The following is a 17099-nucleotide window of genomic DNA, read 5'->3' as shown; positions in this document are numbered from 1 at the left end:
AAACCCCTCTCAATTTCTAAGCTGGTGCCTGGGGAGGGCAGTTTTCTCAATCACTTCTTCCTTGTCCCGAAGGACCCTTTCTCCCCACAGAGCCTGGAAAGGGAAGCTGGAGTCTCCCTGCATGGCCAGGGCATGTGCCTGAGACAGAGAGCGGGCCAGGCTGGGCCCTGATGCCAAAACTGGGCATGGCCCGACAAGGTTTCTGCATAAATGGTCAAGTCCCAAACTTCAAGATCGGATACACTCAGAATCGGGGCTAGAAACAAGAAACATTTACAATCCAGTTGTGGGGAAGAACAACGTGAAGCAGAGGAGATTTGGGGTCTGAGGACCAAGGTTCAAATCCTGGCACTGCCATATAAAAACCAACGTGACCCTGGGCAAGTCACTTCAGCCAAAGGGCCTCAGTTTCCTAAGTTGGTTGCACCAGAAGACCTCCAAGGTCGCTTCCAGATCTAAATCTAGATAAGCTGAATTCCAAATTTCCCTGGTCACCCTTGCCTTTCCACCCTGGTTTAGGCTCTGAGCACTTCCTTTCCTCCTTTAATCAATCCCTCCTTTCCTGCCACCACCAAAATAATCCTTCTAGGTCTGACCACTTGGCTGCCCTCATTCTAAGACCTCCCGAGGTTCCCTGGTGTCTCTCTGATAAAACAGAGACAGAGAGGACAGAGCACCGGCCTTGGTTATGGTCAGCAAGACCTGAGTTCAAATCCAGTTTGGCTGTGGGACCCTGGTCAAGCATTTGACTTCTGTCTGGCTCAGTGTCCTCATCTGTAAAAGGAACAGCTGGGGCTCTGTGGTCTTAGAGGTGCCATTCAATGCTCCAACCTTATTTAAAAAGTGCAATGTCATCATTTTCACATTAGAAAAAAATTATAAAACCACTGCAAAACACGGCAAACACTTATTAAGCATCTACTCTACCCAAATCCCTCTGGGTGCCCCCCTTCTCCTTCCACCATGTGCTGAAGATACAGATTGGGGACCCGCAGTTCTGAAGCTTGCTTCTACCCGGACTGGTCCTGCGGGATCAGCTCCCTTATCTCTGTCTACTCATGTTTAAAGAATCAAATGCTTTGAGCCTGGAGGATCCTTCAGAGGGGTCATAGTGTCCAGACTGCTCACTTTTCAGATGAGGAAACTGAGGCCCCAGGCCTTAGGGAGAGACCAACCCAGGGTCATCTGTCTATGTCAGAGCCAAAGGTAGGACCTGAATGCAGATCTTCCCACCACACCTGGTCATGGCTGACGTCCACTCCCTCCCCTGTGACTTTAAAACTGACCAGCCACAAGCCCAGGCTCAGACACAGGGGCCCCTGGACCTCCTTCTCTCTCTGCTCTCCCTAACCCACACCTTCTTGCACAGGGCCAGTGGCACCAGACTGATACACCAAGGGGAAATAGTCCAGGGTGGACGTGGGAAGGGGGGAAGGACCACAGTCACAAGCTCTCCAAGCCTCATGTCAGGGGAGGCAGGTGGGCACATGCATCGCCGGGGAGGAGGAGGGTGAGCGTTCAAAGCACCCCATCACCCCGAGCACCCCCGAGCCTGCCCATAGACAGCCGGGGTGGCCGTAAACCAGGGGACAGACAAAGGACAGACGACAGAATGCCCCCGGGGCCCCCGAGTCTGCAATGGAGCAGGCCCAGACCTGAGTGGAGGACAGGGGGGAAGTCAGACAGGAAGATGTGCCTGGGGTCTCAGCATCACACATGCATGCACACGCTCGGCCATCGTGTCACCTGGGGCAGGTAGGCTGCCCCGGCCCTGGCGGACAAGGGTGCCTTCGGGCTTCTCTCCTTGGCCCGCCACCCTAATTGGAAGCCGGTGCCTCGGCCTGATGGAAGGAAATGAGCTCAGGGGCCGGGGGAGCCGTCTGCTTTCCCAGGGCTCTGGACAAAATCCCCCTTTCATCTGGTAACTGTGAAACCAAGCCTCTCAAAAGGCATCACTGTTCTCCCGCTTGGTTTTCCTCCTCGTGAAGTCATTCCTCAATGTTTTCTCTGGCTGAAAATGCCCAACTTTTGGAAAGAACGATGGGAGAGGCGGCCAGGAGACCCCCAGACAGTGTACTAATGACCTTCTGGGCCTCGGTTTCCTTCTCTGTCAAATGCTGGGTGCTGGACTAAACGGAGGCAGCTGCTGGCTCTGTGTGACCCTGGTCAGTCTCTGATGCAGGGTCCCCAGATGACCAGTTATGGGGGAGCTGCAGAGATGCATTAGCGAAGGGATGTCCCATACTAGAATTCCTTGTTATGAACAACTACCCTCATTCAAGACTTTTACCAATATTATTTCATTTGACCCTCACAACAACCCTTAAAATGGGGATGAGCTTGCTCCTTTGCCCAGAGTCACACACTAAGTAGTTAGCTGAGGCTAGATTTGAACTGAGGACATCCTGACTCCCACACCAAGTGCTACAGCTCTGAATCTATAGGATGTGACTTGACCAACATACAAAAAGAACCATGAAGAGCTTAGGAAAGCGAGAAAGACCCCTGAAGCTGGATGAGGGAGGGCCCTTCTTGGGACGGTGGATGCTAAAGGACGTCAGCAGGAGGGCACCTGGCTGGGGACAGTCCCTATTATTTTTCAAAGCCTCCTTGCACAATCTCCTCTGGTGCCAATGAGGATTCACGGAGCCAACATGACCCAAGACCACCATGACGCTTTAAGGGCCTTTCAAGGCGCCTTGAAGGCTCCTGCAGACGAGTCCAGAAGCAAGGCTCTGGAGTAACTGAGCTGCATTGGTCACACCAGGGAGCCCCCAGGAAGTGGGGTCCTCGGCTGGAGGGGACGACACACTTTCTGATCAGGCAAAGGCAGCCCAAGGAATGCCCCGGAAATGCCTGGATCCTTCTACCAGAAACAAGAAAAGCCACCAGATGTGCCGGTCTTAAAAGGCAGCCAGTGCCTACTGGAGGGGGAGGGATGGAAGCATGATGGGGTGCCAGTTTGTTTCTGTAACAGTAGATGAAGAAGGCAGAGGGGCCAATATCTGAGGTCCTTTCAATGCTGTACTATAGATGTTTCCCATGAAAACCTCCAAAATTGCTTCTCCCCTAAAATATACAGAGTGTCCCAAAAAGCTTAATTCAGGTTTAAGCATTAATAGCTTAAGTCCAGCCTAAGCTTTAATAGCTAAAACTGCACTGAGACTTTTAGGACAGCCTGCCTTTATAACATCTGTGTTCCGTGTATAATATGAAAATAAAATCCTACTTGGAGGGGTCACAGAAAATTCTATAAGGCAGGAGACGACTGAAATTCATGGTTGCCACCAGGAAAGAATAAGATTATAAGATTCAGCGCTGGAAGGGACCCCAGGGAAATTCAATCACCCTAGCACTTTACAGGGAAGGAAACTGAGGCCCCAGGGAGAAGATCCTCCTTGGGCGGGACCCAAGGTCGCAGGGTTCTGAAGGAACAAGATACAAACGGAGGCCAGAACTCCTTGTGCCTTCAAAGTCCAGGGTTCATCACACTGGGCTGGCCTCAGAGTAAGGGCTTTAATAAAATGTATGTTGACTGAATGCCTGACTCTGCTGTTTAACCAACAGAAAACAGAATGTGGAAAACCATACCATCGTCTTCATTTTATAGACCCATTTTCCTTTTTTCTGGATATAGCCTGGGGCTGGGGGAGGGAGGAATAAAGTCCCTTCCCAACCTCATCCCTTCTGGATTATAATTCATGGGGCTACTGGCCCAAAGTCTGAAGAATTTTCTAACATTTTAGTTTCTAAATTTAGTTTTACCTTTATAATTTTTTAACCTATCCTCTTCACAATAAACCCATGAAAGTTCTGAGGTCCTTCTAGCACCAGATACATTATCCTACGTGTGAGGTTGCCCATGTGACTCACCCAGTCTGGGCCTCAGTTTCCCCTTCAATAAAATGAAGAGGCTGGATGAGGTGGCCTCTGGGGATCCTTCCCAGGGCTGCCTCTAGGATCCTAGATAGAGCCTCCATTTTACATCTGGGAAATGAGGTCTCCAAAGTATCCCCATTCACCCTCCTTTAGTCACATGGTAAAGAATGAGAAGAAACAGTGCATTTATATATTGCACCCCAAAATGTATCTGACACGCTGTTATCGCTGATCTAAATGAAGATCTTTTTTTTTTCTTTTTGGAGGGCAATTGGGGTTAAGTAACTTGCCCAAGGTCACACGGCTAGTTTTTGTGTTGTGTCTAAGGCCAGATTTGAACTCAGGTCCTCCTGACTCCAGGGCCGGTGCTCTATTCACTGAGCCACCTAGCCGCCCCAAAGACCTATCCTTCTAACAGCCAAGTGTCTTTGGCTGAAGTTTGGGGCTGTAGGTCACAGAGTGTCCTTCTCTGAAGAATCCAAGTTAAGGGTCACTCAATGGACACGAGGGACACAGGCAGGCTGCCACATGCTCCAATCAGGCTGATAATTATGTTTGTGGATAGAATGTTTATTGGGGTCAAGGACTCCCCTCCCCCCGCTTTGTTATCTCCAGGCCATAGCCAGAGCCTGGCATGCAGTAGGCACTTAATAAATGCCTTCTGATGGAGTGAGATGGAGCCTAAAAGATGTCACCAAAAATATATAGCTGGAAATGATGGGCCAGTCCAAGTCAGAACAAGGAACACCCGAGAGCCAGCCCATGGGTTTCCACCAATGCCCACCTAATATCAAGAGAATGAGAAGAAGATCCAATATGCTGACCGGACCTCTGTGAAGGCCTCATGGGAAGAAAAGGACGAGAATTGCATGAGAGAGGCGGGCATGGAGGGTTACTGACGCAGCAGCATGGTACTGACCGGATCTCCCCCTTCATTCAGCAAGCATTTATTAGGCACCTACTAGGTGCGAGGCATGGGGCTAGGTGGACCAGAACAAAGGCTTCTGCCCCTTGGCCTGCTCTCCGCTGAGCACACCCTGTCTGTGCTGCATATTCCTCATCTGTACCCTACTGTGCATATGTATCTGCAAGCTCCTGGAGAGCGGGCATGGCCTTCTGCCTTTCTCTGCAGCCCTGGCCCTTAGCATGGTGCTTAATCCATGTGTGTGGACTGATCTCAAATAACTTATACTTTAGAATTGGTTTATCCGATTCGTTCTAAGTGATCACTTCTGACAGGACAGATACGTCATTGAGAAGTCTCTTATCCTAACTGGAATCATCAATGAGCATTTATTAAGTGCCTGCTGTGTTCCTGCCCAAGGGGTCCAGATTCTGCCTCTGGCGCTCACAGATGGGGGAAGCACAGAGCCTGTCGGGTCTGGAGCCAGAAGGATTGGGTTTGAATCCTAGCCACCCCACTTGCTCCTCCCTCCCCACCCCGTAAGGCTTCTGGCCCCTCCATCTCTCAGGCCCTGCCTTCCTTCTCCATAAAATAATGAGGGTGGCCTATGACCTCTGAAGTCCCCTCCAACGCTAGACCCTGAGACTCCATCTGACCACGTTCTAGGACCAAAGACCACATGCTGACTATCGACATTGTCCCCCACACACATCACAAGCACCTACTCTGTGCCCCGACCACGTTAAGCATCGGGGACACAGAAAGAGGCCAAAGGCAGAGCCGCCTGCCCTCCAGGAGCTAAGAAGGAAGGCACTGGAATCAAAGCGCATCGGGGGCTCCCCCTGCTCTGCATTAGGGGGGTGGGGGGAGGGAGTCAAGTCAGGAAAACATGACATGCCCCCAAAAAGACAAACCCCATCCTCATTCTCCCCCTCCCTCCAACACCAGCCCAGACTCCAAATCAGGGAAAGTCAATGCCATTCGGGCCTCTTCGGATGAACGCTCCATCAGCGGCCTGTCATCTCCCAAACAGTGTCTAATATTCTAATTATTAGTCACCAAACAGAGCCCACGATGATGGGCCGATCCTCCCCCAAGTGCAGAAGGACCTGTGATTTCCAGCCCCATCACTGAAAAGCAGCCCGAGAGCCAAGAACGGTCCTTTCCAATGGGGAACGCTCTGGCTGGGGTTTTCTTTTCCATTAAAGCCTTCTAAAAACACCCCTAAAAACTTGTATTGACAGATGTGACTAAGGATGGTAATTACAGACAGCAATGCAGGAAAACGCTAATTTACCTGTCACAATTCCCCTGGGGAGAGTCTCAGAACGGCACTGCAGTCAGATGGGAGCAAGGGCGGACGCCAGTTTTTTAATGAAATATGGAGCATTGTTAATTGGTAGCCTAGCAACAGTTCAGCAGAAATTACTTAACACAGGGACTCAATCAGAGGCAGATGTGAATGGGATCCCTGAAATGTTGATTAAGGCTGGGCTTTTCAGATGCAAATTTAATGGGTAAAGTGAATGTAAATGTTGACAAAGCTGATACAAAAATCTCCTGATTAATGTCATTTACATGTTCAAAGCCTGAGTAGGAAGGATCTCCAGGATGGAGAGAGAAGAGTGAAACCTGCCAGCTCTATGGATGCTGGATGCTTCTGCTCTGAAGCAGGACCAAGGCCCATGCCAACAGTCAGCCCCTTCTCACCTGCCCTCCTGTAGCACCCTCCAGTCCACCGGGCTGCCAAAGACCATGGCCAGGGGCCCTCTCCAACCCCATCTCTGCTGGCAAGGAGTGTCTCTGACCAGCTGTTCAGTCCTGCCCAACTCTCCCTCATTCCTCTTGGGGTTTTCTTGGCAGAGATACTGGAGTGGTTGGCCATTTCCTTCTCCAGCCCATTCTACAGATGAGAAAACGGAGGTAAACAGGGTGAAGTGACTTGCCCAGGGTCACACAGCTGGGAAGTATCTGAGGCCAGATTTGAACTCAGCAAGATGAGTCTTCCTGACTCTAGGCCTGGCACTCTGTGCACTGCACTACCTGTGGATTATACAGTATCCCACAGAACACAAATACAAAATAAAAACCAGACAGCCATTTGTCTTTAGATGGTTTCTAACTAAACCCTATGCAAAAAAAAAAAAAAAAGAGGGAGAGAATGAGATCCTAAAGATGGCAATGATGATGATTTTCAGGAATATTTCCTGGGGAGAGAATGTGGAGCTCAAAATTTAAGAAAATGAATGTTAATTTTTTTTTACATGTAATTGGGAAATATTTAATGAAATAAAATATATCAAAAAAAAGAAATACCTTCTGGACACAACTTCACAGGATAATAGTAAAGGTGAATTTATACATATGTGTATATATGTGCACACACATGCAAACCATCAGACTGATCAAATGTGGATAGAGCCCAAAGAATGCCTAAGACCCAAGGACAGAACCAAAAGGCCCTCCATGGGCAAATTCCCAGTATCTCAGCCAACCAAATGTCGCTAACAGAGCAGAGAAGAAGCAGTTGTGTTTGGTGACTATTTACAGAAGCAGAAGAGCTTATGGGAGGGACCCAGGATCACGTGGCTGTATCAGCCACTCTAGAAGGAGCATTAAGGAAGGGTCTAGACTTAGTGATCCATGCAGAGCTTTCGAGGAAATGGAGGGAACTGGGCAACACTTCCCTGTCAGCTGCAAAAATTCAGTCCCTACAAAGTACTTAAAAAAGACAGGATGGTGTAGCCAGAATATCTCACTGAAAAAAGAATGAAGAAGCAATAGCAGCTTCTCCCCAAAGACCTGCAAGGGATTTCCTTACGTGACTTCACAGAAGGGACATGGGGAAATGACTCACTTCAGGTGGTGAGAGCCGACACCTGGCAGCAAGCTAAGGCGTGCTGGGTCCTTTTCACGGTTATTCTCATTCTGCCTCACAACAAGCCCATACAGCAGCGGGCACCGAGGGCACCAGCCCCTGTCTGAACAAAAACATAGCTTCAGAATGACTTGCCTAAAGTCACCAGGTTAGCACCTGTCCCAGGCAGGACTGAACCTGGGACTCTTTCACTATGGCACCTCTCACAAACAAAAGAAAGAAAAGTGAATGATCCCTCTTTTCCTAGGTCAGTCCTACACATGTCCTAGATCTGGAACTACATCAGTTTTCGAGGGCATCTAAACCTCCCCCCACATTTAACAGAGAAGGAAACAGAAGTCCAGAGGTGACTCGCCCCTCTCACACAGTAAATAGCAGAGTGGGATTTGAAGCTATGTCCCCCAGAGCCAAGTCCAGGGTTCTTAGCCCGACAGGAGGCTGCAGCAGCACCACACTGGCATCCCCAGGATGGCTGCCAGCACGGGATCTTATTAGACCTTCTTTACTAGGAAAGGTCAAGGGGTTAACAATCTTTTTTTTAACTACATTCACTAGTTCAGTGGAAAAGTCAGCACCCTGAACTTCAGGGAAAATACAAGCAGAGAAATAATGACCAATGGAGTTTCTGTCTGAGAAATCAGCACAGGTCAAGAGACACATCCAACTGTCTGACAAAGGCAATACATGCATAGTTGTCAGAGAGAGAAGCTGGCGGGGGGCAGGGAGGTGCTCCTTTGGCTACTAGAGTCTCACCTGGTCAGGTCACAAGAACACTTCCAGTGAGTGAGCCCCAAAGCAAAATGCTAACCTCAGAGTATATATACCCTTCTTCAGGGTCAGAGGGCATCACAACCCTCAGCCCACTGCCTGATTACAAAGTAACAAAAGGTGTGAAAGCCTTCCTGAAAAAAAGGTCTCCCCTAATCAAGCTTCCCTTAATGGACTCTCTATGCGGCCTGTTAATGGGCAGGAAAGACCTTGTATCCCATCAACATAGCCAGGCTGCTCACATCAAGGTAAACCTCATACGTCAGGCACATCCTTGAAGTATTTCTCTCTACCCTGACTGTGCAGCTGACCTCACAGGGCAGCACCATCACACAATGACCCCAACTAGGGAGGGAGCTAACAGGCAAAACCCCAAGGTGGTGGTGGGCGAGGGGCTACACTGTATCTTCACCACAATGGCCACCATCCAGGGAAACACATTAACCTGTATGAATTCCCTGACAGGGACTTTTTCCAGGAATGCGGATGAGAGCCCCCCCACCCCCATGTGCTGAGTTTGAGAAAGAGAAATGAGAAAGACAAGGCGAGGTGGGATGGCTTGTTTAAAAAGAGACTGCGGACACTCATTCCCCATTCCTTTATGGGGTCGTTCAGCCTCCTCTTTCCCCCAACCCTACGCCTTTCTTTTCTCTGGCCCTAATGGGTCAGGGCTTCCGCCACTCTGGAAGAACCCCTCCCTCTTCACCTTTTGGTCTTCAGGAATGTCAAAGCCCAAGGCTGGCAGCCCACTTGGAGGACTTGTAACAAAAATTTTTAAATGCTTTTTTAACTTCAATAATTAGATCCCCACCTGAAATACATACTGTTTTCCATTCTGGGTGCCTTGTTTCAGAAAGAATCAACTGCCTGAGAATGTCCCGAGGAGGGTGACCGTGATGGAGATCATGCCATGCGAGGGGGCTTAGTCCAGAGGACAGACGTCACCACTCCCCCTGCCCTCCTTTGTCCATTCCTTCTCAAGGCCAGCCCCCACCCCGCTATGGTCCAGCATGAGAACCCCTCTGCCATCTGTCTCCGCAGCAGCTGTGCCCCATGAGACAAGAATCGCCTCCAATCTCACCTGCGACAGACCTTTCCTCATCCACCCCACAGACAAGGGCCATCCCCTCCCAGACTGTTTCTAACTACTTCTGGGTACATGTTGTATTGACACAGGGTCTCCCCCATTCAAATGCAAGCCCCCTGAGGACAGACACTGGTTGTTTGCCCCTTTCCTTTTTTGTCACTGGTGCTTACAGTATCTGGCCCACAGGAAACACTTATTACATGTTTGTTGACTGACTACCCATTGTCCCCTCCCCTCTGGTCTGCACTAGTACATTATTCTGTCCATCATTCCACTCTACTCTTCCATCTCTCCCAAACTAGTGGCTCCTCTCCTGATGCCTACAAACACGTCCAAACTCCCCCTTCTTGAACACTTCCATCTGACCTTGTCTGCAGCCCTACAGATATTATCCTAATATCATTACTTTTGGCTAACAAATGTTAATAGCCACAGAAACTTAGGAATTCTGGTTAGATTTCCTAAACCCAGCAGAAAGGTGCTGGATTTGGCCTCCAGAAGGCAGGCCAGCTCTCTTCCTTGGGGCTTTGGATTAGATGGCTGTCTGGGGAAGGTCCGTTCCTGCTCCAAGTTCCACAAGCTGCCTCGGAACCTACCTCTTATAGAATCACTAATCAAGTCACTATCAAAATCTAAGACAAAATTAAAACTTGGAGCAAAGGCCCAGACTTCAATGCCAAGCCTATGACATTATACGACACAGGAATTTTAACAAGCTCATTATTATTTTTATAATTATTGGTGCTGAGTTTCATAGTAATCTTTATTAGTTCATTAGCTCAACTGAGGGCATGAGGCAAACTCATGATGTAAAGGCCTTTAGGCAAGGAGACAAATATATTAACACAAGAACTATTCAGTTTCTTTAAGTCCACTGCATGGAAAGTTTCCTTGTTAAAAACAAAGAAAGCCCCCACTAAAAACCCTGAGAGGAAGGAAACAAAGCCTAAACAAGTTTTACATGATGTCCTAAACATCTATAAATTGGACTCTTACTGGTCCCAGGAAGTGGTCTGAAAATGAATGCACTTTATGGGAAAGCCTGTTCATTGTTAGCTGCACAGGTGTTCAGTCAATAAAATGTGCCCATTTTGCAGCTCGAGACCAGCAAGTTACAGCTTTTAAAGCCTGAGGCCACTTATTAGTCACAACAGCTTTCCAAGGCCCTGGGCACAGAGGACTGTAAAATGCACCATGATGTGTGCCAGGGAGGACAAGGATCATGGATTCAATCCAAGAAACACTCATTAAGTGCCCTCTGTGTCCAAGGAACCACGTAGCACTGGAGCTACAAAGACAAAATCAAGCAACGTCAGCCTTCAAGGAGCTTACAGTCTCCAGAGGGAGAAGACATGCACAAATGAGTAAATACAAAATAATCTTGGGAGGAGGAAAGGACATTAGATTCCATCAGGTTATGAAGATCCTCCGGGCCAGATGCTGTCCTCTGCCATTCTTCATATCTCCAGGGCTTAGCTCAGTGCTTGGCAAACAGTAGGTGCCCAATAAATGCTTACTGACTGACATCAGGAAAGGTCTTGTGCAGAAGGTGGTACCTGACCCGTACTTTTAACCACAGGGCAGGCTCTGATGGAAACTCTCAACACTTCAATTACAAACCGGGGTGAATGGTTGCCAATCAAACCTAGGCCAAAAGCCACGTCAACATCAGCCTCTGAAATGAACAAAAATTTTTTTTTTTGGAAAACATACTCCCAGGACATGGCCCGGAAAAATGTCGATACTTCTTGGTTCCTCCAAGAACAATACAGGAAGGATGCTGACCTGCCTTTAAACCTCTGTCAAATCAGGCACAGGCACTGACAAGTGGCAAGATTCTTCCTGTCAGGAGGCTGTGGTGAATCTTACTTAAACCAATCACCCGGCAAACTTCCCGACGCTCTCTCTTTTCTTGGGACATCAGTATTCAGGCCTATCTATTCCCGGCACTAAATCTCCCACTGGCTTCTGCAAGAAATTTAAATTATTTAACTTTGGGAACCCTGATTACATTATGCCTGAATCACCAGCTCACTATTTGCATACTGGTAGGAAGAAAAAATCATCAGACCGCTTCCACTGCCTGGGCTCTGTCTCTCTAAATAATTCCATTTATGCAAACACTACGGATTCTGAGTGGAAGGCTCTGGTGAGGGAAATGGCAGACAAGACCATTTTTAATCCCCTTCCAGAGCACAAACATCTTCCCTTATGGAAGCACAAATCACATCATGTATTAGACTTAAAAAAAAAAAAAGTCCCCAATGGACCCAGGTCTTTAAATCAAAGCATCTTTCCCATTTCCCTACAACCAATTTGCCAACAGAGACTCTGACCCCTTATGCATTCTGAACATGCTAATGAGCCTCTGTCAGCAACATAAATCATTCCCGGTGCCAATTACACATCTGTCTGGCTGATCCAGCAGGGGCGGGGGGACAACCTGCACAGCACAGGGACCCTTCCTAAGAGACCCAGACACTGTGCGCATGTCTCTTCTCCAACTTGGATGGGGTGGAATTCTTCACTGTTCACAGAAATACTCTGCCCTGTTATGAGAAAAGCAAGAGCAGAATCCTCTTGATGTGGCCACTGGTTCATTTACTCAACAATTTATTCATTCATTCAATCAAAAATGTTTATTAAGGATCCCTCTCCTGCCCATGCCAGGAAGGTGAACCGTGAGATCTAAACATTCTGTGCCTTCAAGTGATGCATCTCCAGGGTAATTCTCCCGCTGACTCACCTCCACAACCTCAAATCTCCAGAAGTCAAATCATAGAGGAAAACTGTTCAATGAGCTCTATGCTCGTATCTACTCAAGAACCAGATTCAAGGGAAAAATCCCCGGTAATTTCAGCAAAAAGGACACATGCAAAGGGCAGGGTATCTGGGAAGAAGGCAAGCCCAGCTACAGATCCTAGAATCACGACATTGGTCAGCAAATCTGGGAGCATCTCCTAGAAACAGAAGAATCAGAAGGAAGATCAATGTAGGTGGGGGCCAGACCCAACCCAAAGCATGAATCTCATCATATTAGCCTAAGAAACGGCTTCTCTGGCCCGTATGGGGACAGACAAGTCAGGGAACCCAAGTTTAAATTTCAACCTTGTCTTGGATTAGCTGTGTCCTTGGGCCCATAGATGTATCTTGGGAATTCAGCTGTAAATCTATAAATTGTGAGAGCTGGATAAGGTCACTTCTGAAGTCTAACTGTAAAAGTTTGTGATTCCGTGACCTCAGTCAAACCCTAACTCCCTTCAAAGCCCAGCTTGGCGAACCCTGCCAACAGGACTTTCCTAACTACCCACTGCTCCCACCCTCTCTCCTGATCTCACTTCATATTATTTTGCACATATCTGCATTTGATCATCAGCACACAAGCTGGTCCCCACCCCGAGCAGAATGTAAGTTCTGTGAGGGCAGGGTCTAGTCACTCTCAATTTTTAATTTTATTGCATTTTTATTTGATTTTTCAGGTTGTATTCGATTAATTAATAAGCAATTATTAAGTGTGTACTCTTAATTAAGTGTTGGATGTCAGGTAAACAGAAACAAGAATGGTAGTAGGACCTGTCCTCAAGGGGCTTCTCTGCTATGAATGGGGGGGGGGGGAGGAGGTTAACCTTCTCTGTGTTAAAGGTTCCTGCCCGATGACTGCATCGTTGAGCAAGAGAAAGTGGGGAGGAGGAGGAGCTTAATTTGCAAAAATGTCTGACAAACCAGATATGGATGAGATTCAGAAATTCAATAAGTCTAAATTGAAGAAGACAGAAACACAAGAGAAAAACCCACTGCCTTCAAAAGAAACAATTGAACAGGAGAAGCAAGCGAGTGAATCATAATGAAATCTGCCCTGCCAATATGCACTGTACATTCCACAAGCACTGCCTTCTTAATTTTACTTCTTTTAGCTGTTTAACTTTGTAAGATACAAAGAAGTTGGATAAAGTTTAAATGACTGCGCTGCCGTTTTCAACATCAAAAGAATAAAGAACTACTGATGCTGAACTGAATGAAGGCCTAGCCGGCTGCCTCTTTCCATCTGCCTTTCCTGGCTAGTTTGGGTCCTGGTGGCATTAAAATTTTTTTTTTTTAAGAGCTTGCATGTTGGTGAAAAGAAGAACCCGGGTGGGACTACAGTAAACCTAGTTAACAGTAAAATGCAGAGCTGTACCAAGGTCCTGGCAAGCTAGCCGTAAAATGCAGTTAATCAGAGTGCCATTTTTTTTTTGTTCAAATGATTTTAATTATTAGAATGCACATTTTTTAAATATGCAAATAAAAAGTTTTAAAGCCTGAAAAAAAAAAGAGCCCTGCCTTCCCCCAGCAGTCAGTCTGGGGAAGCCCAAGGAGCCTTCTCTCAATCACATTTTTAAATGCATAAAATAAAATAGAGGATTACAAAGGAAAGCAGTGACGGGAAACACAGTGAACACAGAACGGGCCAAGACAAGGTTGGGGCCTCGGAGTAAGATCCCAGGGCAGGAAGGAGTTACACCTTGTTCTCAGGGAAGTCAGTGCATCCTGGGTGCTCGGCGGTAGAGAGGAATGGGCCACTAATAGCCTTAATCAGGCAGAGCCACGTGGCTATCACAAAGATCCAAGAACAAAGCTGGGGCCAGATCCAAGTGTCCAAATCTGGCCCCCAACATTCTGCTCTATGGCTTCTGGGATTCTTGCCCATACCTTGACCATCTGGGACTTGCTCGCAGGAGAAAACGGGGCCTGCGCCCCACAGCTCATGGGCACAGGCCACTGAGAAAGAAGGCCGTGGTCTGCCACCTCGTCCTCTTAGGGAGGACTTCCTGATCCACTGCCTTTAAAGCACCTGCACCCCTCCCAGACTGACGTGGGGGATGTAGGGGGCATCCCCCTAAAGGAACAGGGAGGAGAGATTCTGGGGGGTGGGAGGCAAGTAGGTTTAACATTGGATCAGGGAAGGGCCTGTCAGGGGAGGCCGGCCAAGGGCAATCACAGAATGTCTGAGGGGCGGATGCCCGAGGTGCGTCAGGCATCTCTAGCCCCTTCCTGGGGACTCTGGCCTCCAGGGACAGAGCAGCCCAGCTGGCCTCTTCCCCTCTGTACCCAGCTCAGGAGCCTGGCACCTGCCTAACTTCTCCATCCCACACCATCTTCCCTCTGGAAGCCAAGCCCTGTCCAGGGTCCACCTGCAAGGAGAAATCTGTCTCCTATGGGGAGGGTCCCAGAACCGGTCCTGTCCCCTGCCAGCTGCAGGTCCCTTAATGTCCCCCAGGGAGGAGTCACCTCAATGGGGAAGCCAGAGCAGAAGGGATGCTTTTCTGGCTGAAACCCCAGCCCGAGAGAGGGGGGAGCGTCAGAAACACCCTCCCCCCATTTCCACCTCCTACTGAGAAGGAGAAAACAGGACGAGCTGATCAGAGTCACACGGAGTGAACGGCCCGCTCTTAATTCACTTCTGTGGATGCTGGGGAGAGGGCCGCCGGCCGGCCCCAGGAAAAGCCTGATGGGCACAGTAACCACAGGGCTGCAGCCGCTCCGGATAGAGATGGCAACTTCTAAGAACATGGTCATGGTCCAGACTCATCTGCTTTTAAGCCTGGTGAGTTCTCCAGGCAGAGGAAACAACACTGACATGGGAGTTAGAGGGCCTGGGTGCCAATCCTACCTCTGCTGGCACTCAGTGCCTGTGAGATTTGGGGCACGTCCTCCCTCCCTAGGCCTCGGTTCCATCTGTCGAGTGAGGGAGCTGGACAAGGTGGCCCAAGGTCCCTTCTAGCAGGTCCTCGGGTCCCCAGACCACAGACCCCCACTGGCTAACAGGAAACCAGTGACTGGTCCAGGCCCTGGTCCAACAGGAGGCTCCTCCCTCACTCAGGCACAGAAGGCACCTAAGAGATGCCTGTGGACTGCCTGGGGGCTGCACAGACCCACAGTTCCTTCCTCAGTTTCCTTATCTGTAAAAAGCAGTTGCCCCACTGGGTCACTGGGAGGACGGGTGGATTCCCATACACAAAGCACTTTCTAAACCCTCGATTATCATTGAGCTTGGTGCCCAGGACGCACAGCGATATGGCCGGGGCTGGACCTGTGTCCCTGACTCCCCATGCAGAGTGCTGCCCTTGGTGTGGCCTCATTCCTCTGTGCAGTGAACAAGGTTCCCATGGGCACCAGGGCATCTGTACCCATGAGCACCAAGCACGGGGCCTGGCACTTAGATACTCAATGAATGCTTCCTGATGAAATCCAGTCACCTGAGGGAATCCTCAGGCCCACAAAATGAGAGAAGGTAGGATTTGTAAAAGTGCTTAGCGCAGCACCCGACATATAGTAGGTGCTTCCTACTTCCTTCCTCCCTGATCTGTGAAATCTCAGCTAGTGTGATGGTCTTCAACCTCACTGTACCAACCAACCAAGAGGCATTTATAAGGTGCCCACTGCGAGCCGGCAGGACTGGTAGCTCTTGGGGACGTGCTGGATGGCCAGCTCCACCGACATGCCCCACGCATCCAGTCCCAAGAGCAGAGGACGGATTCCTAGGAAAGGCCACGGAGAGAGGCCCCAGCTCCCAAGAAGAAAGCCTCAGGGCCAGAGCTGAAGAGAGCTGGCGGGAAGGTCGCGGTGCTGCTGGGACGGCCACCCCAAAAAGTCTGACTACATGTAGAGCCGTTTCCCCCTACCAGGAACCTGAGAGGCCACCTAGCCCAGCCTCCCCATGGGCCAGGGCTGGACAGAGGCCCTGGAAGGCTGTGACCTGCCTGCGATTATGAGTCAGAGAAGGGAGGGACCCCCCTCCAGCTGCAGGGGAGGTGCCCTTTGCTGCAGACCACCAGCCTTCTGATCTTACTGGTCCATAAGGGAATCATGTCTGCTCTGGGGGCTTGACTCCCATCCGTAAACTGGGGGATAGAAGGAGGGCTCAATGATTTCTCTAGTCCCTTCCAGTCCTGGGTTCCAGGACCCTGCTATAAGATAAGGCAGCCTAAGTCCCAAAGCTGTGGGTCCAGGCAGCACCAGGCCTTGGCCAGGGGAAAGCCCTGGCACAAGGAGGCTGTGAGGCCCAGGATGGTGCCAGTTCTGAGAGGCTGAGCCCTGGGTAAGAGTGATGGAGGCAGGGACAAAGCCGCCTGGACTGTCTGGCGCAGGGTCCCCCCACGGGCACACAGCCTTCAGCAGGCATTGGGGGGGGGAGAACAGCACCGAGGACCAGATGTTGTAAGAAAACAATAGAAACCACAATCTGGTTCCAGACTCTGCCACTGTCATCTCAGGAGACAGACACAACATGCCAATCAATGGTGAGGAAGTCATTACCAGGGGATAGGGAGCCACCTCTCTCCTGTGCCTGCATCTGGAGGAGGGTCTGGCCGGGGAAGAAGGAGGGAAGAAGAAGAGAGAAAGAGAGGGAAGGAGGGAGGGGCAAGAGAAAGAGAGGGAGGGAGGGAGAGGAGAGGGGAAGGGAGGGAAGAGAAACAGGAGGAGGGAAAGAGGGGGTAAAGGAGTGAGGGAAGGAGAGAGAAAGAGAGGGAGGGAGTGAAGAAAAAAAGAGGGGGAGGGAGGGAGGGAAGGAGGAAGGGAAGGAGAGAGGAAAAGAGGAAGGG

The 17099-nt window shown here is 49.5% G+C and overlaps 1 protein-coding gene across 1 annotated transcript in view; it reads left to right on the top strand.

The window, feature by feature from the left end:
- Positions 1-13827, top strand: part of LOC138161753 (thymosin beta-4-like) — a 171790-nt gene extending 157963 nt beyond the window's left edge. Inside the window, exon 2 of the mRNA XM_069088655.1 lies at positions 13213-13827. Coding sequence (XP_068944756.1) covers positions 13227-13361 — 135 coding nt within the window. The 5' untranslated portion in view covers positions 13213-13226 and the 3' untranslated portion in view covers positions 13362-13827. The remainder of the gene's footprint in view (positions 1-13212) is intronic.
- The last annotated feature ends 3272 nt before the right edge of the window (positions 13828-17099 follow it).

This window comes from Petaurus breviceps, unplaced genomic scaffold (genome assembly GCF_028583685.1).
Source record: "Petaurus breviceps papuanus isolate PSGF00001 unplaced genomic scaffold, PetGlider_PUasm1.0 185, whole genome shotgun sequence".
NCBI lineage: Eukaryota > Metazoa > Chordata > Mammalia > Diprotodontia > Petauridae > Petaurus > Petaurus breviceps.
The sequence above is the reverse complement of the archived record's forward strand: the minus strand, read 5'-3'. Positions and strand labels throughout refer to the sequence as shown.